At 35.9% G+C, this 24,752-nt stretch overlaps 1 protein-coding gene across 3 annotated transcripts in view; it reads right to left on the bottom strand.

Annotated features, from left to right (window-relative positions):
* The window catches only part of LOC150077059 (serrate RNA effector molecule homolog B-like), a 218,337-nt gene that overhangs the window by 169,629 nt on the left and 23,956 nt on the right, over nt 1-24,752 (bottom strand). For all 3 annotated transcript variants that reach the window (XM_090386175.1, XM_090386177.1, XM_090386176.1), the window contains exons 2-3: nt 16,150-16,265; nt 15,925-16,026 (exon numbers count right to left, since the gene is read on the bottom strand). In XM_090386175.1, the coding sequence (XP_090242301.1) occupies nt 15,925-16,026; nt 16,150-16,262 (215 nt within the window). In that variant the 5' untranslated portion in view covers nt 16,263-16,265. The remainder of the gene's footprint in view (nt 1-15,924; nt 16,027-16,149; nt 16,266-24,752) is intronic.

Genomic DNA, 24,752 nt, shown 5'->3' with positions numbered 1-24,752 from the left:
TATGAGAAATCTTTGGCAAAGGATGCAAAGAAAAACAGCAAGGACTTCTTTACTTATATAAACTCTAGAAGAAATTGATGAATAAGATTGGTCCACTTGATATCAATGGTTCAGCTGTAAATGATCTTGCTCATATAGCTGACAAACTGAATGAGTATTCTGCATCTACATTCACACATGAGGAATTCTGTAGGAAAGTGGAGGACAGAAGCTTATTACACTCTAACAGGGAGCTTAATGATTTTATAATAAATGAGAGCAAAGTGGAGGAGAAATTGTTGAAGTTAAACATAAGAAGGGGACCTGGGTTCGATGGAATCTACCCAGTTATATTAAAGGAGGCGGCAAAGGAAGTAAGAAAACCATTAGCCATAATTATGAGAGTATCCTTGGACTCAGGGGAAGTTTCCATGGACTGGAGATGTGCAAATGTATCACTAATTCACAAAGGAGGGATCAAAGGGTGACATGAGTAATTACAGACCTGTTAGTTTAACTTTTGTTCCACGGAAAATAATGGAGTTACTGGTTAAAGAAGTATTGCAGGATCATCTAGACAAGACTGTAGAAATAATTCAGACACAGCATGGGTTTGTTAAGGGAAAGTCATGCCCGGAAAAATTTGATTGGATACTATGACGTGGTTGCAAAGGAACTGGATGCAAAAAATAATTCTGATATCATATACAGTAAACCCCTGCTATTCGCGGTATCTGTATTCGCGGTCGTTGATTTAATATAAAATGAAACCTAAAAAAAATGTGAATTTTAAAGCGCCGTGAATTATCCGCCATAAAAAACACGGGCGTGACTAAAATTATCTTTCCCGGTCAAAACAGCGCTCAGTGGGTGGGGGAGAGGGGTGACAAAATCGCGAGCGTGGATGTTTTTTGCTAATCCTTGTTCAGTATGTGCTATGCACTTGTCATGGAAGGTTTCGTCATTTGCTTTTAATTTATATATATGCCTATAAATTGAATAAATTTATCAATTTATAAATTGATATGCTTACAAAAGTGTAAAATCTACCGTTCTGCAGTGTGTTAGTGTAAAACAGACTTTTTCGAGTGTGTTAATGGACAAAAGTGACTTTATTGTGGACAAGTTCTTTCTAACCCGTACAAAAATATGGCTACGAATAACAAGAGAAATGTGAAAATATCAAAGAAGGTAAGGACATGACATTAGTGAATAAAATTGAGTTATTAGACAAAATTTCTAATGGTGAAAGTGTCTCCTCAGTGGCAAAACATTATAAAATCAATGAGTCAACGGTACGATCAATCAAAAAATCGGAAGAAAAAATCCGCCGTAGTGTCCGTGAAAACGCGCTAATTGCTTCAAAAATTTGCTCTGTAACTCATGATGTTAAATAAGAAAAAATGGAAAACGCTTTAAATCTGTGGATAGAAGACTGAACTCAAAATAAAATTCCGTTAAGTTCACTCATCATTCGGGAACAGGCAAAACTCCTTTATCAACACTTTAGCGAAACTGGTGATAACACTGGCGGGATAAGTTTTTTTTGCTAGCAAAGGCGCTGGTTTGAAAGATTTGTTTGAAATTTCTAATAAATATTACATTTAATATTAAATTGTTTCTTATTTTCATTTCAATGCCATATGCTTGCATTTCACTATGTACTGTCTATGTATATAGTCATATTATGAAGGCACATATAATACATACATAGACTAGTTTTTCTTATATATTTCATACTTTGGAACGGAACCCCATTATTACTATGGGAGCCATAACTCAGTATTCGCATTTTCGGTATTCGCAACATTTCTCAGGAACGTAACCCCCGCGAATAGCGGGGGTTTACTGTACTTGGATTTCAGGAAAGCTTTTGATACTGTTGTGCATGGAAGACTACTGTACAAATTGGAGCAGTATGATATTAAGGGCAAGCTGCTACAATGGATAAAAGTGCAGTTGAGTGGGAGAAGACAGAGAGTGGTAATCAATAGACGCTACTCTTCGTGGACTAATGTTATTAGTGGAGTTCCCACAGTTCGGTGTTGGGCCCACTGTTGTTTTGTATATTTATCAATGATACTGATGAAGGTATATCAGGCTTAATATCCAAGTTTGCAGATGATACTAAGATTGGCAGGGTTGTTAATGACAGTAATGGCAGTGTGCTACTGCAACAGGATCTAGAAAATTTGGGCAGATGGGGCTGAGAAGTGGCAACTGAAGTTTAACATTGACAAATGCAAAGTACTGCATATGGGTAGAAATAACCCCAGAGAAACGTACCAACTGTGTGGTACTACACTTAGGGTGGTAGAAAATGAAAAATACCTGGGAGTAATTGTGCAGTCAGATATGAAATTTTCTGAGCAGTGCAGACAGGCGGCCAGAGGATATCATGGGGCATTGTCAATGATATACAGGAATTTTGCTAGTAGGGAAAAGGAGGTGATTATCCCTTTGCATAGGGAAATGGTCAGGCTACGCTTTGAGTACTGCCTACAGGTCTGGAGGCCTCATTTTAGGAAGGACGTAGAGTAGCTTGAATGAGTACAGAGAAGGGTAATAAGATTGGTGAGGGGAACAAAGGGGCACTCTTACTAAAGCTTAATATTTATTTATTTATTTATTTTATTATATTTTAACTTTTGTCATTATTTTAATATATATATATATATATATTTAAATTATTACTGATGATATTTATATTATTACTGATGATATTTATATTATTACTGATATATATATATCAGTAATAAAAAAAAAAAAAAAAAAAAAGAAAGAAAGTTAATAGTTATAAAGACTGTAACTAATATTTATGGGTCAATGCAGTTGCAGAGCAATCACGCATTACAACCATAATGTGTATAAAATATTAAAGATAATAGAAAATAATAGAAAAAGTAAATCAATCAAATAACACCATTCAGGGATTTAAGAAAACCAAATTTGGTTTATATTTTGGTTTAGATTTAAATTACTTAGCATATATTGATCATTACAGAAACAGAGAACTTCTTGTCATTTTTTACCTTCAGTCTGGGTGGTTGGCCCCAGTTGAAGTCATCTGGATTGTGGGTAAAAAGCAATAAATTTTTTTTTTTTTTTTGTGTTTTCTTAAATCCCTGAATGGTATTATTTAATTGATTTACTTTTTCTATTATCTTTAATATTTTATATATATATATAAAGTTTTAAATGTACAGAGTGTTTCAAAAGTGCACAAACGAAATGTAGGAGCATATTCTACAGCTAAAATTAAGAAAACAAAGTTCCTATAAATGGGTCTCAAGTGTTTATTTTCAAGATATTAAACAGTCATCATAAATTAAACACTGTAAATCAGCAAAAGATTTTTATGTTCAAATTTATGTTGCAAAAATGTGACAGTACAAAACATACATATTAATACCGATATGAATATTTTGTTTTACTGTAAGCATCATACCAATTATCCCGATATGAGTAACCAGTGTGGCAATGTACATATTTGCAGTGTCAATGTGTCTGTTACTTGAGTTTTAGGTTCCATAACAATTGCCTTGTTGTTTTGCACATTAACAAAACTGATATTAGGAGACACTACAAATCTATTTCCTTTTCCCAAATTAACTAATATAATTTTAATTTATGGTGAAGTTTAAGAATTATGTAGCTGCTGTTCACAGAAACACTAAAAAAATTTCCAACTTGAGTAAGCTCTAGTAGAGGGAGATTTCAACAAACTGAAAATGTTGAAGAGAAAATACTTTGTGCCGTATAGATATCTCCTACCACAAGTATCAGGAGGTTGCCAGGTCACAAATGTTTCTTCTGCAAGCAGATGGAGGACATTATACAAACAGCAACTGAATCTATTTTACAATATGTCTGTACAAGAATTATTAGCACAAGATATGAATAAATACAGATACTTTTGTCAGTGGCTCATTTTGCAATACACACATGATCCTCAGTTTCTTGACAATGTTCTGGTTACAGATGAACCATGTTTTACGGGAAATGGAATTCTCAACTCTCTAAATACTTGAATCAAAAAACCGATGTATGGTCGTAGGCACTCACATCATCAACATACCTTTTCTTTTTCTTTAATGTTTAGTGTAGTGCTGGGGAAAATCTTACTACTCATTTTTTTGCTAGCAAAGATTTCAATAATGGCACCTACATTTTCTGCAGAACAGTTTGGGGTAACTAGTGGAAGAAGCAGTCCCAGAAAATCAGCAGAGGATGTGGTTTATGCATGATAAAGCACAAGCACCAGGCCACAAACCCTGCTGATTTTCTGTTCCATAACAATGAAATATAACTGGTTAGAAGAATGGCTTCATACAACAGACACCAAGGTCACCCAAACCCACCCTTAGATTATTTTACCATGAAATCCATGGTTTATTCTTCACATACCATCATGCAAGAAGAATTGAGAAATCACATTTTGGAAGCTGATGAAATCATTAAGAATAGTCCTGAAATGGTAAGAGATGTGCCGTGGAATCATGAAGTCATTGTGTTAACTGCTACACTAAACAAAATAGAGATAACTTTGAACAGCTGCTTTAAATGTTTTCCTTTAACAGGTTGTATTGCAGTTTCTATTTATGTTTTGTAATTTAGAATTAATGTTTAATGTCTAAATTACATTTTGCTATGCAAGTAAACCTGAGCAGTCTGAAATTTCTGATATTGAAATAAAAATAGCTGTTTATTAAAATAAAGGCAAGTAAGGTTCCTGAAGTCAATGGCATACACCAGTAATTTTGAGGAGGCAAGTGAGAGCGGACTAAATCATTAAGGGTAATTATGAAGGTGACACTGGAACTTGGGAGATATTCCTTTGGATTTGAGAAGTGTCAACACATCCCAGCTACATATAGGCAATTCTAAGAGCAAAGTAGGTATTAATATTAGTAATGAAAAATTATAGAAAAAGAAAAGGTTATATATCGGCAAAGAAAAAAATAATAAAAAATTACATCAGGTCTATCCCCTCTACTAATTTTTTTTCTAGCCTATCTTTGAATTTATTTAAATGATTCACTTACTCTATGGCTGAAAGCACATTTTTGCACACCTATCCTGTAACCATTCCTTTTCAATTTAAATTTATATTTCCTTATGAGCATCACTTGAACAAGAGATGGGATACTGGACTTTTCTGTTAGTGCATCTAAGGTCCTGAGCTGGATATCATCATTCTTCTCTTTCTTGGTGATTTCCTTCTACTACTACTACTACTACTACTCTCTCTCTCTCTCTCTCTCTCTCTCTCTCTCTCTCTCTCTCTCTCTCTCTCTCTCTCTCTCTCTCTCTCTCTCTCTCTCTCTCTCTCTCTCTCTCTCAGGGTGGTTCAGAAATTTTTTTTTGGCTGGTGCAGCATAAGCCTCAGGTTTCCTTGCACCATATAGCTGCTAATAATAATAATAATAATAATAAACGGGTAGTAAACTCTATCTTATTGCATTTGCGATAATACTGATAAATGCAATTGTGTGGGTTTTTACGCTATTATGGTAAAATGTGTTCCCCTTCACTGAAATCTTCAATCATATAAAAAAACATAAATAAAATTTCAAAATCTTTTCTTCATTCCTATTTACTTATTACAATGGTGAAGGGAAAGGGACCAACGGAAAGTGCAAGTGCTGGCAGTGCTAGGAAACCAAACAAAATTGATTTAGAAATGAAGATGAAAATGAAGGACAAAGTCTGTCATCTATTGCAAGGGAATTAGGTCTCACTGCTTCAACAGTGAATACTATTTTAAAGGACAGTGTGCATATAAAAGCACATGTCAAAGGATCAATGTACTTAAGATCAACAGTAATCACAAAACAGCGTTCAGGTGCTATATCGAAGATGGAATAGCTGTTAATAATATGGATGGAAAATCAGATTCAGAAGCGAGTGTCCCTGAGTCTAATGACCATTCAAGCAAAAGCAAGAAGTATTTATAAAGATATTAATGATAAGTACAGCGAATCCCAACACAAGTTTGTGACAAGCAATGGGTGGTTTAATAGGTTCAAGCATTAGCATTTAGCATTAGTAGAGGCATTTGATGCAAGAAAGCAAGCTTATGCAGCATCAGCCAAAAAAAAAAAAAAAAAACACTTCCACTTCACCCCTCTGTTCGTTCAAAATACCTGTCCAGCTGAGCCTTAAACTTATTTAGGCTATCAACCTCCACTACAAGGGATGTAAGTCTGTTCCACCAACCAACCACTCGCTGGCTAAAGGCAAATTTCCGCACGTCTATCCTACATCTGTCTTTCCTCAATTTGAATTTATGCCCTCTCAGGTGATTATTCTGAGCTAGAGGAAGAATCCCATCAGCATTGAGCATGCTCAAACCATTCAAGGCTTTATACACCTCTATCAGATCACCTCGCTGGTGCCTAGTCTCCAGACACTGTAATTTGCAAAACTTAAGCCTTTCTTCGTAAGAGCACCCCTTTGTTCCATTCACTAATCTTGTTGCCCTTCTCTGTACTCGTTCCAGCAGCTCTACATCCTTCTTGAAATGACGCCTCCAGACCTGTATACAGTACTCTAGGTGTGGCCTGACCATTGCCTTATACAAGGGAATAATCACCTCCTTATCCCTGCTGGAAAAATTCCTGTATATCATTGACAATACTCCATGAGCTACTCTTGCAGCCCGTCTGCACTGCTCAGAGAACTTCATATCTGCCTGCACAACCACCCCCAAGTCCCTTTCATTCTCTACCACTGTCAGTGTAGTACCACAGAGTTGATACGTTGCTCTGGGGTTGCTGTTTCCCATGTGTAGTACTTTACATTTGTCAATGTTAAACTTCATTTGCCACCTCTCAGCCCATCTGCTCAACCTTTCCAGATCCTGTTGCAGCAGCATAGTGTCAGTAGTGTCCTTGACAACCCTGCCAACCTTTGTATCGTCTGCAAACTTGGACATTAAGCTTGATATACCATCATCAATATCATTTATAAATACAGAAAACAATAATGGACTCAACACTGAGCCCTGAGGGACTCCACTAATAACATTAGTCCACGATGAGCAGTGTCCATTGATTACCACTCTCTGTCTTCTCCCCCTCAACCACCCCTTTATCCATAGCAGCAATTTGCCTCCAATGTCACACTGCTCCAATTTGTGTAGCAGTCTTCCATGTGCGCACAGTATCAAAAGCCTTTCTAAGATCCAAGTATATAATATCAAAGCTATTCCCTGCATCCAGTTCTTTTGTGACTGCATCATAGTATCCAATCAAATTGGTCAGGCAAGATTTCCCCTTAACAAAACCATGCTGTGTCCGAGCTATAACTGAAGTCTTGTCTAAATGATCCTGCAGTGCTTCTTTAACCAGTGCCTCCATTAATTTTCCTGGAACAGAAGTTAAGCTCATAGGTCTATAATTACTTGTGTCAGCCTTTGATCCTCCTTTGTGAATTGGGGTCACATTTGCACATTTCCAGTCTATGTTAAATCTATATCTCCCCTGAGTCCAAGGAAGCTCTCATAATTATGGCTAAGGGTTTGCTTACTTCCTTTGCTGTCAACTTTAATATAACTGGATAGATCCCATCCACCCCGGGTGCCTTTCTTGTGTTTATCTTCAACAGTTTCTCCTCCACTTTACTCCCAGTTATTTCAAGATTCTGTAGCTTACTGCTAGAGTTGAATACACCTCTGGCATTCCCCTCGCTGAATAACTCCTCATGTGTGAATGTCGATGCAAAATATTCATTTAGTTTGTTAGCTACCTGAGCAGGGTCATCAACAGTTGACCCATCAATATCAAGTGGACCAATCTGATTCATCCCCTTCCTTCTAGAGTTTACATAAGTAAAGAACTCTTTGCTGTTTTTCTTTGCATCCCTTGCCAAGGATTTCTCGTAATCTGCCTTCGCCTGCCTAACCTCCTTTGTAACTTGGTTGCATATCAACTTGTATCTATCATAGGCTTCTGTATCATGTGTTAATTTGTAAGTATCCCATGCATTTTTCTTCTCTGCGATATGCCTCATTAGTTCATCTGACATCCATTTTGGCCTAAACCTTGAACAATATTTCTTAGTTGGTGTGTAAAGCCTAGTAGCTTCCAAGATTAATTCTTTGAATGCTTCCCATTTTGAATTTGCTGTTGGTAACATCATCAGTTGGTCCCACAGTATAGAATTTAAATACTGTCTCAGTCCATCGTAGTCGCCTTTACGGAAGCAATAACCCTTCCCTTTACTCCTAATGGTAGTTACGTCTTTGAGTAAATCCCACTTCAGCACACTGTGATCACTGCCACCTAGTGGTTCATTTATCTGCAGATTCTTAATGCATGAAGAATCACTGCTGATAATCAAATCAAGAGTATTACTCCCTCTAGTTGCCTCCCGAACTTGCTGATGTAGAAAACAATCATCCAATAAATCCACAAAAGCCCTGCTAGTGTGTGAGTGACCAGCCCCCAAATTCCAGTCAATATCTGGGAAATTAAAATCTCCCATTATAAGACTCTCTGATTTACTGGCGCACTCTATTTCACTGTACAGTTTCTTATTATACTCATTAGAGTCATTAGGCCTATAGCACACTCCTACTCTCAATTTTGATCTCCCAATGCTTATGTCACACCAAACTGACTCAACACTGCACTGTCCAGCGATGTCGACTGGCTTCACTTCCTTGGTTTTTATGTGTTTCTTAACTAATAGCATAACCCCTCCCCCCTTCCTATCCTGTCTATCCTTTCTGTAGACGTTGTACTGCCCAAATTCCAGTTCTGCATCCCTTATATCTGTGTGACACCACGTCTCTGATATCCCAACAATATCTGCCTTTGATGTTTTGAGCAATACCTCAAATTCATCAAATTTATTTACTAAACTCCTAGCATTGGTGTACACGCAAGTATACCTGCACTTGTTTCTATTCTTAGCTACCCTAACACAACCCATGTGTTTACTTGTACCGCAATGGCTCCCAGCAGTCTCTGAAATATCATGCATCTTGTTTTTCAGGCTAGAAAAACAAGATGTTTTTCTAGAAGATAGAAGCAGTGCAAGAATCTCTTTCACCTCTGCCAGTGGCTACTGTCAATCTATTGGTCTTTGTCTCCCCCCAAGCTAGCAGTTTTCCGACCCACCTAACACTGCCTCGATAGCATCAGCAAATATTCTTGCACCCTTTCTATTTAAGTGTATCCCATCCCTGTAGAAGCAATCTCTCCTGTTAACAAGTACAGTCCAGGCTGAAAAAAATTCTACCCCTTGAGCCTTGCACAATCTTTCCAGGGCCGAATTGATCGACAAGGCTCTCATCATATACTCCCTACTATCGTGTCTGGGCAGAATTGCAGACACTTTCAAATTCAACCCTAATTCTCGGCTTTTGTTCAACAGTGACCTGTACTTGTTAAGTAATTCTGCCGGTCTCCTACTCGCGATGGTTTCCACAACAATGTTAAAGTATGCGGTGAAGAAGCCAGTGCAGATTCTGCAGCTGCAGAGAAATTTTGTGATGTGTTAAAAAAAATTATTGATGAAGGCGGCTATTCAACGCAGCAAATTTTGGACGTTGAAGAGATTGCTCTGTATTGGAAAAAAATGCCAGATTGAACATACATTGCCAAAGAGGAAAATACAATGCCAGGTTTCAAGGTGTCAAAAGATAGGGCCACACTCTTGCTTGGGATTAATGCAGTGGGAGATTACATATTAAAACCACTGCTTGTGTACCATTCTGGAAATCCTTGAGCATTTAAGGGCATCAATAAAGTCACCCTACCTGTGCATTTCCGATCGAACCAGAGAGCTTGGATAACAATATCTCTCTTTGAGGATTGGTTTAAATGCCCCTTCATTCCCGAGGTTGAAAAATATTGTAAAGACAACGACATTCCTTTCAAGATTTCCATAGAAGTCTCTTAACGTAAAATGTTTCTCATCGTCTACTGCAGACAATGCCTGAGCAAACGTGCATAAATAGTATGCTTTTAAATTTGAAATAACACCCAACCTATGCATTAGGGTGTTATTTCAAATTTAAAAGCATACTATTTATGCACGTTTGCTCAGGCATTGTCTGCAGTAGACGATGAGAAAAATTTTACGTTAAGAGACTTTTGGAAATCTTATGATATTTACAATGCCATCTTAAACATTAATAAAGCCTAGGCTGAAATTACTAAAAGTTGCTTAAATGGCGCATGGAAGAAAATATGCACATGGCACATAAAAGGCTTCGAAGGATTTGAAAAAGACAAATCATATGAAGAGGTTACAGATAAGATTGTAAAGGACTTATTGACTTGCAGGTAGCGATATTGAAAGAAGAAAATGCTGATGAAACTCAAGATGAACCAAATGAGGAGCCAAGATGCTTCATCACCAGAGAGATGGCAATGACATTTCGTGAAATTGCATCGGCAATGGCGAAGTTTAAGAAGATAGATCCTGATAGCGAATGATTCTTAAAAGTTAACAGAGGGGTGAACAATATGCTTGCTTACTAGAAAGAAATCTATGATGAAAAGAAAAAAGCCACCGTCCAGTCATCCATTAACATGTTCTTTCGTAAGGTTGAGCAGCTGACCCCATCTAAATCTACACAGCCCTCATCCTCCACAGCGCTGTACCTATCAGCTGAAGACGTCGATTCTGGCAATGATGCTTGTGAGGTAAAACCGTTATGCCTGTCTCCTCTCTTTTTTTGTAATTTTATAATTTTTAAATTTTTTTTAAATTGCACGCTTTTGTAATTTTTCCTGTGCATGAGATAAAAAACTGAATAAATACAATAAATAATTCTATTTACATGTTCGTTGAACATTTATTTTTTGATCCAATCAATTCAGCAAGCGAGCACAGTTGCAAGTGCTGCACAAGCATGGGGGAAATTCCGACTTATGTAGCATTCCACGGAACGTAATCCTTACGTAAGTCAGGGAGTTCCTGTAATGATTTCTTCATTTTAGGGAACAGGAAGAAGTGCAAATGTGAGAAGTCTGGAGAACAAAATGAGTGCTGCAGATTTTCAAAGCTACATCTAATTGCAAAGTCCACTGTGAGAACAGTCTTGTATGCAGGAGCATTGTTCACTAGGAGGTGAACACCTTTGAATAGCTTCCTGCACCTGTTCAACTTGAGAGCATCTCTCTTAACTTTCCAAAGGTTTCTGTAGTACGCACCAGAGATGCCACTGCCTTTTAGGATGTAATCTGTAAAGATGGCACCTTTAGATTCCTAGAAGACTCCAACATGACCTCGCTGGCAGACAATTGAACCTTGGCATTTGGGGGAGGGTGAAGACTTTCCATCGATTGCTCATTTGTTTTGTTTCTGGATCACAGTGATGTATCCAGCATTTATCCATCATCACAATTCAGTAAAAAAAAAAAAAAAAAAAAAAAAAATCGACATTCTCTCTACAAAGCTCCAACAATTGCATGGCACACTCTTTCCTGTGAAGCTTTTGGAAAGATATCAACAACCTCTGGGTCCATCGGAGATGCCACTTTAGATGCATGCAAAACTTGTGAATTATGGTACAAACAAGCCCATGGCTAATGTTCACTTTGTTTGATATAAAATTTATAGTCACATGTCCACCTTTAAGTAATAGCTGTTCCACTTTAGACACAATAACAGGGTCCATGGCCAAGATGAGTCTTACTTCTATTGGGCCATCATGCACACTACTTTTCCCATACCTGAAACTGTTTTTTCCAATTTTTCACAGCCTCATGTGATGTGCAATCCTCCCCATATACAGCTTTTATCTCCTTGGGGATCTGTTTTGCTTCTTTGCCTTGCAAAATGAAGACATTTTATAAAGGATCACACCACCTCTTACTTATCCATGGCTCTAGTTTAGTAACTGATGGATTTAGAAAAACAAATAAATATACATTAACTTATAAAACTTCATAGTGTACAAACACACACAATATCAAATCCTTAACTCAAATATTTCTAGATTATGGTAAATACTTAGTGATCATCCCCTCATACAAATTATTAAAACATCCAAACTGAATTCTGCAAAGGCAAGGATAGGAACTTGCTTCTTATCTAAATGGTAGTTCAGTCTTCTGGTCTTTGACCAAAACTATTGACTGTAACTTCTGTTCACCCATAATTCTATCTGTGTAACATCCTGATGGTTGCATTTTATCCTCAATTAAAGATAAAACTCACTTATTAACATCTTACTTTTTCTCTGATCCTTGCAACAATGCTCTTGCAAAATCTCTTCCTACCATACCAGATGCATTTCATTTAACGTCCACTTTGGTCTTCCAACAGGTGATTAAAAGAATCATGACTAGCCTTGATGCCAAAATGGTATTTCTCATATTGTTCTTAAATGCTCCAGAGTTAACTCCTGCTTTATGTCACCTTTTCACACTCTTGTTCCACTATTTTAACTTTTGCACAGAAACTGCCAATCCAGCCAATTTCTTATAAAAAAAAAAGTGAGATATCTTTCCCTTTCCTTCCAATTATCATCCCACTGTACTTAACTCTTTGCAAAATAATGGAGAAATACATCAACTATTACCTCTTAAACTACCGTGAAATCTTCCACTTGATCAACAATTATCAATATGAATTCAATCAGTGTTTATCCACTAGTGATATCGGATTATATTAGTCATCTTTGGACAAACTCCATGAAAAGTTGAGAGAAACTCAGCATTTCCAAAGCATTTATTCAACTGTTTGGCATAAAGTCCTCAAAACTTATAGTCTGCCTCTGTGTTTTGCAATTGGGTAGCTGTTTGTTTGTTTGGTATTTGATTTTTAGGAGCATTAGCAACTAAGGCCATATTGCTCCGTCACCACCATCCTCCGTATTTGGTGGTGACGGGCTCGAACCCCGGTCTAATCAAGAAGCGTGTGCTACGTACTGCTGCTCCTTCCCACCTGGCTACGGAGGCACCCTATAAACTGGGTAGCAAGTTTTCTTTCTAGCTGCTCACTGCACCTGATGGTACAGGGCAGAGTTCCATCTAAGCTGTGAGCCAGCATGGCAATGCAGTGGTTTTGAAAGTGCCACACAATATATTCTGGAATGCAGCTGAACATGGCTGCACCTGGGTCTCAGCTTGCTAGGGACTCCTCGTGAAGGTTCTCATATTGCTATTATTGGAATATGAACTATGCTTTATATCTGTAAGGAACCATATGTGCAAGAAAAGTTGAAAGAACCACAGCACAAACAATTCAAAGAAATTATTTTTTGGGGAAATGTATCTCCTAAACCCTCAGTGATAAGGGATATAGGGCATATAAGGATTATTTTCTGAGTGTTTACTCTATAGTTTTATAAAATTTGCTAAACTGTCATGAATAGTTTCATTAAGCTAATTTTTATATTTGTAAAATATATTTAATCTAATAGTTACAGTTATTAGTTACTGTTTAATTACAGTTAATATTTACTAATATTAACTGATATTTACTATAACTGATATAACTAATATTTACTAATGTTAATACAGTAAACCCTTGATTTAACAGATTAATAGGGGAGAAGGGGTGTCCATTAATGCCGAAAGTCCATTAAATTGAATGTAACCTGGGGGGGGGGCATTTTTTATTGTTCTTAATGTAAAAAAAAGCTTTAATACAATATACAGTACTGTACAATATAAAATTATGTTGCAATTTGGCTTTTGATTTAAGGATATCAGAAACTGTTTTTTTATGCCGTAATCACAAACACGTGCTACTAAGACGCCTTGTACTAATTTCTGTGCCACATTTAAGTTCACACGCTTTCTTTTAACTTCTCTATCACTTGATGCCATTTTAAATTGTAAGGATTGGAAAATTATTTAATAAATAAAGTCACAATTCAGAAATCACAGAAACACTCTGTATACAACCCGACTGCGCGATAGCTTGAGGTAGACTGAGACCGAAACAAAGCAAGTCGGTAGACCTGCAGTTTAGTGTCCTGAGTCACGTTCAGCTCGCAAGTCACCGCCTGCTCTTATCTGTTATCTGAGAAAACAGCTATTTGAACACGTTTTCAGAAAAAATAAAAAACAATTTCCTGAATTTGATTATAAAAATAAAAGTAGGTAATTATCAAAACAATAATGGAAATAGGTAATTATTATTAATTTTTAATTAATAATAATTCAGTGTTATTATTAATTAAAAATTAATAATAACGCTGAAGTTTTGTATAACCTAAAAAAATATGGTTGAGACTAATATGTACATTATTGTATTATTATTTGTCCAGTCCGTTAAATCCGAAATCTGTTATATCGGGGTCCGTCAAATCGAGGATTTACTGTATTTACATAATTACAGTTAATAGTTACTGTTATCAAATTATTTATTTCCCAATTCACATGTAAAAATCATACATACTTATCATTATTATTAATGATACAAAACAATACTCATTCCACACAGTGAGGAAAACAAATAGCAGGGGAGGGGACTATGTTAGAGGGCTCTCTCTCTCTCTCTCTCTCTCTCTCTCTCTCTCTCTCTCTCTCTCTCTCTCTCTCTCTCTTCTAACTTCTCAACTAATACTAGAGTTTCCCCAGATTCTGTTCTATCTTCCACTCTTTTCCTCCTGTATTATCAATGATCTTCTTTCACCAACTGGAAATCCTGTCCATAGTTTTGCTGATGACAGTATACTATATTTTATTTTCCAGTTCAAAAATGTCTGCTTAGCAAATAGCTACAAATTCTCAAAATAATTTCCACTAGAGAATTATCCTTGGATTAGCAAAAAAACTTAGTTAACTTAGTTAGCTATCTTTCTAAAACCCAGGTCTGCCTTATTTCTCACAAATAAAAAAAAAAATAAAAAAAAGTTTGTTACTCCCACGTTCATCTCCAACCACACTCACATTTCTAGACAGAATCATATCTTTACTACTGATAACTGACTTCTTACCCTTCCTGGTATAAGCAGATCATAAATATTTCTTTACCTCTGTATTGAAAAAAAAAAACTAGGATCTCTTTCACTCTCAATCTAAATGCCTACCGACTCCATACAAACCACATATCCATGTTACCAGAGAATAACATTCCTACATATGAGGTGGTACACCAAAATTTCTTTTAAATTCCCAGACTCTATTTAAAAAAGGGCAATCGTGTTAATTAATGATCCATCTCTTATAAATCCACTCTTCTATCTATAATGTAGACATTCAGTTTTTGCTACACACAGACAGTCCCAGGATTCTTTTAGGATGGAGGGCCTAAAGCACTGTTTCAGGGAATCATTAAGCTTAATCATCATGCAGTAATAAAAAATTCACAATATTTTGATCATTAAAAAGGGGAGCTGGGCTGTGGCTTCTTTAGCCCTTACCTGGGACTCCCAGCCACACTATTACAGCCTGTTTTACAGATATTAGCACTGTTCTTTTGAATTACCACCTATAATTTAGACTAGTTTGAATGATCTCAACATCATCCACTCACTATTCAACTCCAGACTCACAGTACTACCTTTTCCTCTTCCTCAATTATTATTTATATTTCTCATCTCTGGAATAACTCTCCTTCATATTTCTTACCAAATTCAAGTCAACCAATAATTTCTGTCTTCTCAGATTTCAATCTATACAGGGTACTGGAGTATTATAGGTTCTAATACCTGTGGCTGCAGTCATCATAAAAAAAAAAAAAAAAAAACTTATTTATTTGGAGTTACTTAAAAAATATATTTCACAATTCTTTTCATACCTATGAAAGTGTAACAAAAAAATTATTTCTTATAAAATAATAAAAAGAATTATATTAAATTAAGAAGGATTATGCTTTTCTAGATATTCAACATATTTTAATCAAATATTTATGAATTAATATGAAGACAGTTATTCTTCAATGAAAAATTACTGATTTTATGCGAAGCAAAATTAATGATTTTGTGCAATATGTGAAGAGGAGATAAAAAAATTTTTATCCAAATAAGCATACCTTGAGGAGCTTTTCTTTTTATTTCTGTTTTCCCGTTTTTCTTTTCCATTATCCCTTTCTTTGTGAGACTTAAAATGGGAGTTAGCCTCATCATCGCTATTTCTGAAAAATAGTTTAAAAAAGCAGTATATTTTACTATTGTCCTGTTCATTACCAGTTCATGCAGTATAATACTAATGTAAATAACCCTTGAAAACAAGAAATGTAAATAAGTACCAAAATTACCTTTTATGTTTTTTTCTATTCTGTTTTTCTTGTCTATCTTGATAATCCCGTCTTTCCTTTTGAAACTTGTTTCGAACTTGATAGGAACTGTTTTCTTCATCACTGTCACTCATTTTCTAGAAAAAAGTTATAAGATAGTCTATGAGTTTCTTTTTACCATAATTATATAATGAATATTTTAATGTAATGCATAACTTGCATAGTTGAAAAGGCACTCCAGATTACTTTAAGATAAACTTTATCGTTATTTAAAAATTTAAACAACTATGCCACTGCACCCCAGTAAATCTGACTTTGGTGACTGGTTGGCATTGCATTCTGTTATAAACTGCTGTTGTTTTGACTAATCAGCATTCTAAAATAAAACTGTTTTAAGAGATATGAAGCCAACTGGGCTAGCCAGGTGGGTAAAGTGCCTGCCTGGCAACCAAAAGGTTGTGGGTTTGAATCCTGCCTTGGGCTTGGATCAGAGTAGAAAATGCAAAAACCTTGGGAGGTGCAATATAGCCACAGAAGCCGATGTGCCAACAACTAACAAAAAAAAAAAAAGGTGAAAATAACTTGAGTATAGGAAATTTAAAGCAACCATACTGATGTCGATATCAATCATCTGGTTGATTTAAAGTTTGCCCTCAGTGGTGAGTTTCACTCCCAACTGTTTGAATTAATAAGGAGCTGACTGAAATCTTCACAAATAAAACACTTGCATTTACTTACCCATTCCATCTGCATACAGAAGTTCTCATCACACTCTTCGGTCAGTCTTCTGATCTGCAGCACCCCCTCCTTCCTTCAACACAGAGAGAGGGGGAGAGAGAGAGAGATATGAAGTTTTCTGAGCAATGCAGACAGGCTGCCAGAGTAGGTGATGGGGTATTGTTAATGATATACAGGAATTTTGCTAGTAGGGAAAAGGAGGTGATTATCCCTTTGTATAAGGCAATGGTCAGGCCATGCCTTGAGTACTGCGTACACATGTGGAAGCCTCATTTTAGGAAGGATGTCGAGTTGCTTGAGCGTGTACAGAGAAGGGCAACAAGACTGGTGAGAGGAACAAAGGGGTCCTCTTACTAAGAAAGGCTTAAGTTCTGCAAGTGGTGGCAGCTGTAGACTAGGCACCTGCGAGGTGATCTGATTGAGGTGTATAAGGCCCCGAATGGGTTGAACACGCTGAATTCTGATGGGATTCTTCCGCTTGCTCAGTTTACAAACCTGAGGGGGCATAAATTCAAATTGAGGAAAGTTGTAGAATAGATGTGCAGAAATGATGTGCCTAATTGCTGGAACAAACTTCTATCTGTCATTGTGGAAGTTGATAGCTTAATTGAATTCAAGGGGGAACTGAACAAACTTTTAAAAGGGAATGGATGTATGAAATTGGGTTTTTTTTTTACTGATACACACACACACACACACACACACACACACACACACACACACACACACACACACACACACACACACACACACACAATTTGCATCCTGCTAACTCACATCAAATCAACACTGTTAGTGTATACTACTCAAAACCGTTTTTCTTATAATCCAAATGCTTTCCCTCTTAAAAACCAGCAGTGATCTCGTGGTAGGAGATCACTGGTGGTTTTTAAGAGGGAAAGCATCTGGATTATAAGAAAAACGTTTTTGGGTGGTATACACTTCTAAAGAAATAGAATGTATGTACTATATTACATGTTTGATTACAATATTTTAAAATTAATGATTGATTTTTAAGATAGCATATGCATTATTGTGTGATATTTGGAATTGGTCATTCATTAACTTACTAAAATTTTATTATATCTTTCAATGGAAATGTGATGGAGACATAACTTTATTGTTTTTAGAATTAACAGGTCAGTTTCCTTTAGAATCTTCAACATTTTAGTAGTATCCATGCAACCTTAGTACCACTTTTCCATCCTGAAAATGTCCTGATGGAAGCATTCCCCTTTGCTCATCACTTACATTTAAATTTTGAGCTAAAAAAACTGATAGGAATGAAAAAATTTTAATTTTCAAAGACATTCAGCAGCCCATATCTTTATAACATTTCAGTAAATGTTTACACCAGAGATTTATAATAAACAGTCATCTGTAATTTCGAAAACACTAATTTCATATGGCTCAGCCTCTTTTCAGCATGAAGGGCCTTTCATCAGGACTTACTCCAGGATAACTTTCCTAACAGTGAGGCAATTTTCCTTGGAGATTTAATGTTCACAACTCTAGCTAGCTTCAGTTTACTGGTCATAGGGACCGAGCTAGTCACAATGCTGAGACTTTTGCAATTACTGACAACCTCATACAGATTGTACATTTAGCTACCAGACAATCCTAACCACAAAGCCACACTCAGACTTTTTTCTCACTAACAACCTTTCCAACATAGCCAACAACACAATCAATTACACAATTGACACAATTCTCCAGTAGGGCAAAGATAACTTAGTTAATTTTAATCCTTCTAAAACTAAGTCCTGTCTTCCATCTTGTAGAAAGGATTCTTCTGCTCCTATACTTATCTTCACTGACACTGAAACTTCTAGACAAAATTACATATCTCTATTAGGATTACCCTTCTCTCTCTTGGCATAAGCACATTACAAATATTGCTCCTTCTGCATCTAACAAACTTAGTTTTCTCTTTTGCTATTGGTGTTACTTTTTTTCTGAACAACTACCCAATCTGTACAAATCGCAAATCAGCCCTACCATGGAATATTGTTCCTACATCTGGGGCAGTACACATCTATAACCTTTCTGAGGCTTCTAGACTCCATTCAAAAGATGGCACTTAGGTTAATTAATAACCCATCTCTTATAAATTCTCTCCACACTCTGTCTCATAAATGTTCTATTTCTAATGTATGCCTTTCCAGCTAATTCTATGGGCACTGTTTGTCTGAATTGGATTTTATAATTCCCCCCCCTCTCTCTCTCTTCCAAACCAGTTCACACATGTGCCACGACCAGTCAACATCCACTTATCATCTAACTTCAAACTCACAGAACCAACTTTTCTTCTTCCTCATTTATCCCTTTGACTTCCGTTTTCTAGAACAACCTCCCTTCACACACATTTCCTGAAAATTACAATCTACAGAATCTCAAGTCTAATGTTAACAAGTATCTTCTTTCATCTTTTCAACTCCCACATGGTTCTAAGTACAGTCAGTAACTTCAAACTCACAGAACCAACTTTTCTTCTTCCTCATTTATCCCTTTGACTTCCGTTTTCTAGAACAACCTCCCTTCACACACATTTCCTGAAAATTACAATCTACAGAATCTCAAGTCTAATGTTAACAAGTATCTTCTTTCATCTTTTCAACTCCCACATGGTTCTAAGTACAGTCAGTTCTGCTATAACGTGGTACATGTGTTCCTAAAAATCTCCTCGTTATGGCATTTCACACATTAAAAACAACAGGATTTATGAGAAAAATGGGGATAGGGGCAGAGCACTCAAAAAAAAAAAAAAAAAAATAGCAGAAAAAATTATGTACCAGGTACATAACGAGTTGTGCCGCTCTACTCTGAGACTGATAGTGTCACTGATAATGTCACAGTGGCATCCATTAAAAATGTCTTTACTGCAGGAACTCATTATGAAACTGGTACAGTAAAATAAAACATTATGAAACTGGTACAGAAAAATAAATAGAAAAAGTATTGCTACATTATTTTTATTGAAAAAATAATTTCAGTATAATGAATTGAATTTTTCACTGTACTTGTGTACAATGAAATAATTTGTATAAAATATATTATAATAACACTAAAATTATTGGTCTATGGTAACTGAAATAAGATATATAATTTTGACACTCAAATGATTTCAATTCCCAAGTGAATACTCCATCGATGGTCATCATTCCATTACGTGCAGTATTTACTAAAGTATTTGACTTAATATCTAAATTGAAGACATCTTTCATAAATTTACAAAACTTCTTTCCAGCCTCAGAATTTAATTCTAGCTCACAGTGAGAACTATAGGTATGTGATCCAGTGGCTCTTCCAATAATTTTGCACCTTCAATGGAACACGGCATCAAATTATTGTTTATGAATTTTTGAATTATATCTAATGACATCCCTGGAATGATATATATGGCAACGATGAAAATAGATTCACTATCCACAAATGTCTCCAATTTCATTTGATACCACTGTTGCATTGTTGCTATTATGTTGTGCAAAGATATGTGGTGTATTGATGATAGCTGAACCTTCACGTTGATATATTGCAACACCACCACTATGAACATCCAACCTTTTAAATTGAGCCACACATTGGAAGGGTTTAAGTAATATATGTTCATCATTATCCAACCACATTTCACTTAATATCAATATTTTTGATTGCTGTAAGATTGTGTCCATTTCGATATCTTGAACATGGGCCTGTAAACTTTGTACGTTCATTGACGATATAGCTACACCACTGTATGAAATCTCGCAGTTCATCCTGTAGAGACGGCAGCTTATTATTTTTAAAGTGATCTAGTTCAGCACAAAGTTCTATATTACTAGTAGTTTTGCCGTGATGAAATGTGAAATTGTCATGGGGATTTGTAATATATAAACCTTGCAATGAGGTCACTCGAGATAACACCACGTATACAGGTTGCTGTTGATGATCTTTCTCACAATTATACAAAACTTTGTTGAAGGTCTCTCCTTGAGATTTATGTATAGTCAAAGCACATACTAAAGGAAATTGTGTACGTCTACATGTTAATTTCCTATTGTTCTTGAATGGAATCGTAGTTGACCTTTTTATAATAGGTACGGATTGACTAGGTAAATGTTTATCTTTTGCATATTGTTTATAACGATATTGAAGGTTATGTCCTATTTTTTGACTCAGGAAATTTCATCCATAAGTTTCGTTGTCCTCAAATTCAAAATATACTAAAGTACCGATTGCACCATTTACCAATCCATCGACCACATCTATATTTGTAATAATCGTGTACGGTTTTCCTTTCAATAATGGTAGAATGTATGGAAGTCCTGCAGTTTCAGTCACTGACATTTTATAAATTTTATTTCACATACTTGCTAATTGTTCTTCAGAATGATATCTGTGGTATAAATCTTGTTCAACCACTTCATGGGTTTCATTTGCAACTAAAGTATTTTTAGATTTAAATGCAATTTGCAAATTTTCTGCAGTATACATTCACATTATTTTCATTGCCATGTATAGCAAATGCTGGGGAGTTACTCCACAATGATCAGATCTATGAATTTCACTCGATGCCATCATAAAGGGAGTAATGTTCAATCCATTTTTAAATTTTTGCACATGTCCCAAATATATAGCTGGAAAAGAAAGTTCTTCTGCATGTATATCAAATATGAAACTTGTTGGAGATGATTTCTGACCCAGTGCTATTCATAAATATATCTTCAGACTATAATAATGTTTGTTGTTGAATTAACAATAGTTCATCATCATTGTTGACAGGTTCCACAATTTCATCTGAATGTTCCTGTTCACTATCATCATTTGTCCCCAAAAAATCGTCACTCACTTTTATGCCATAGAATTTATACAAAGGTGAATTTATCAAATACCATAACCATATTTTCACTATTTTCTTCTGCACACATCCTTGTAGATATGATGATTTATGTACGAGTCTTCGTTTTATATGTACATTAATGGCATAATCATCATCTAATTCTCTAGGTCAGGGGTCGGCAACCTTTTTGAGTGAAGAGCCATTTTTGATCTAATAAAAAAAAAAAAAGAGAGAGAATCCGAAGAGCCGCACTTCAGCTCAAGCTGGGGGGTAGGGTGGGGGAGATTTTTAAGAAACGGAATAGAGTGGAAACGTGTTTTATTAAAAAATATATATTTTTTGAAATATTATTTATTAATAATATTTCTAATTAATGTGACTTTTGCTGCTGAACTTCTTGAGTGAGTCTCTCAACATCAGGGACGTATGTCACAATTTTCATCTTTAAGCATGATGAGAGACTCCCGTTGTTCGGACGGTTTCTTGATTTATTTTTAATAAAGTTCATGTTGAAAATATTTGCTCGCAGAAATTCGTCAAAACAAAAACTGAGAGAAGTCCAAATGCAAATATTTTCAAATTTATGTGTCTGGTGAGCTACACCATGCACTGAACACAATTTGGTCTTGCTTTTTCAACTCATCTATCGGCATCCATTTATGTAGAATTGCAAGGGCAGCCTTTTCCCTCTCCAAATTCTCAATTTCAGTTTTAAGGCATTTTAGCCTTGCACTCCACATGTCCTTGATTTTTAAGTCCTCAACTCCATTTCAAACTTTGCTTCATGTGGGCTAAAAGTTAAAGGGCCACAGTTACATGTTCAAAGAGCCGTATGCAGTTGAGGAGGCGCAGGTTACTGACCCCTGCTCTAGGTAATTGATGAACCATCGTATTTACGCTAACTGGTACATTTATTACTTGTCCAATGATCCCATACTGTCCATGTTCATAATGTAAATGACGAATTTGCATAAAGGGTAATCATGGTGATATCAAACGCTCAGTTACAACATCCAGTGGAGGCAAATGAGTAGGATATGTTGGATATATAAATCCATTTGACGTGGATATAATTGGTATCCATCCCTCTTTTAATGAAGTATGACAAGTCATGAAAGTACTCCCTTCTTGTAAATGAAATTCATTTTGAAGTAATTCATATGAAGTTGTTGGAAATGGTTTCAAATCTAATTGAAACCAAAAATGAATGATCACAAACATTACAACTAAATCCAAATGGGTTTTTGTACACTAGTTTTTTAAACTTACTGTCAGCTTGTGTAGACACTATAGGGATGTAATCGGGAATCTCATTATTAGCCATTTCTAATTTCATTTTTTTCCGTGCACAATATTCCTTCATTTGTTCTGCTGGAGTTTTAGATTCCTGATAAGGTTGAATTTCATTACGATTCGAAATAGTTTGAATTTCTAATTTCCTTTTCTTCCATTCACAATATTCCTTTATTATTTCAACTCTAGTTTTTTTGGGTGCAGTTTGAGAACTCCCAGGCATAACGAAACACTCTTGTTGAATTTCATCTGGATTCACATTTCTGTCCAACTTCCCTTTCTTTCTTTCACAATATTCCTTCGAACGCTGGGCTGTAGATTTTGGCACAGTCACTTGTGTATTAATCCAGGGGCTCACATCTGGTGAGTATGGGCTTGGCAAACCCAGGGTCCTGAGTTGGATATCATCATTCTTCTCTTTCTTGGTGATTCCTTTCTACTTCTGACACACACACACACACACTCTCTCTCTCTCTCTCTCTCTCTCTCTCTCTCTCTCTCTCTCTCTCTCTCAGGGTAAGTCGGGGAATTTTTTTTTTTTTGGTTGGTGCAGCATAAGCCTCAGGCTTCCTTGCACCATATGGCAAATAATAATAATCATTATGCTGATATAACGGTATAACGTAGTGTGTCACTGCTCAATTGTACTTGTTGCATACAATTGAGTTTTCTTGGGTGCATGCGTTGTACTTGTTGTGTGCAGTGACGCAACAAGTACAACGCATACATATCGGGTTTTGTGATGATTTCTATGGTAGTGACCTCCACGTTTTTCCAAATAATGCCGGTAAAAGCATTTTTAACGTATAAAAAAAAAAAAAGTTCAGTATTGTAAGTAAAACACTAAAAAAAGTTAGAAACCCAATAAAATTGCTAACACGGGTTTAAACATATTAAATTTCTAATATTACAGTAAATATAGCACTGTAACATATACATACTGATTGATTTCTGTTGTCACTGACTTTTTTTTTTTTTGATTGTAAAATTTAAAACAGTAAAAAAGATAAGCAATCAATAATGATGAACACAGCAAGCACACTGCACAAGTGAGATACGCAGTAACAATTTCAAGCATTAAAAATAGGAATGGAGAGAAGATTCTAAAAATTTATTTATTTTTTTTATATGATTAAGATTTCATGGAAGGGGAAACACATTTCACCATATAACATAAAAACCTACAGAATTCCAGCTATCGGTATTATCACAAATGCAGTAAGATTGAGTTTACTACCCATTTATAATTATATTGCACTAACAGAAAAGCCCAGTAAACCGGGAACTGCAAATTGTTTTTATTGTTTTATGGTAGTGACCTCCAGGAATGTATCCTCTGCTCATGCCTCACGAAATTTCTATTTGAATTGAAAAATGTGAGCTCCTAAAAACATGAGTCGACCTACAATATCTTGTGAATACAGTGAATGACAACAGTGTGTCTCCAACCAACAACAACTACAGTAAATGGGAAATATAGCTCACACACAGTTAACATTTTTTAAGCTTCGTAAACTTGTATGTATTGCTGTGCAGGTCGCTACTTTCCACTTGGTGCTGAGTTTTGCGTTCACCTGATGTTACTTGAAGGCGAAATCGCGCATGAGCCAACGTGAAAATTGCATTATATCCACATTTTTCCTTAATACAGTCGATTCCGGTTAATTGGGACACATCGGGACAGATCACTTTGGCCCAATTAAGCGGCTGCCCCAATTAAGCGAAATTTTAATGAGCTGAAAAGCACATTCTAACGGAGGCAAAAAAAAGTATG

The sequence above is a fragment of the Mastigoproctus giganteus genome, chromosome 12 (genome assembly GCF_048544385.1).
Source record: "Mastigoproctus giganteus isolate SK-2022 chromosome 12, ASM4854438v1, whole genome shotgun sequence".
Classification (NCBI taxonomy): domain Eukaryota; kingdom Metazoa; phylum Arthropoda; class Arachnida; order Uropygi; family Thelyphonidae; genus Mastigoproctus; species Mastigoproctus giganteus.
The sequence above is the reverse complement of the archived record's forward strand: the minus strand, read 5'-3'. Positions and strand labels throughout refer to the sequence as shown.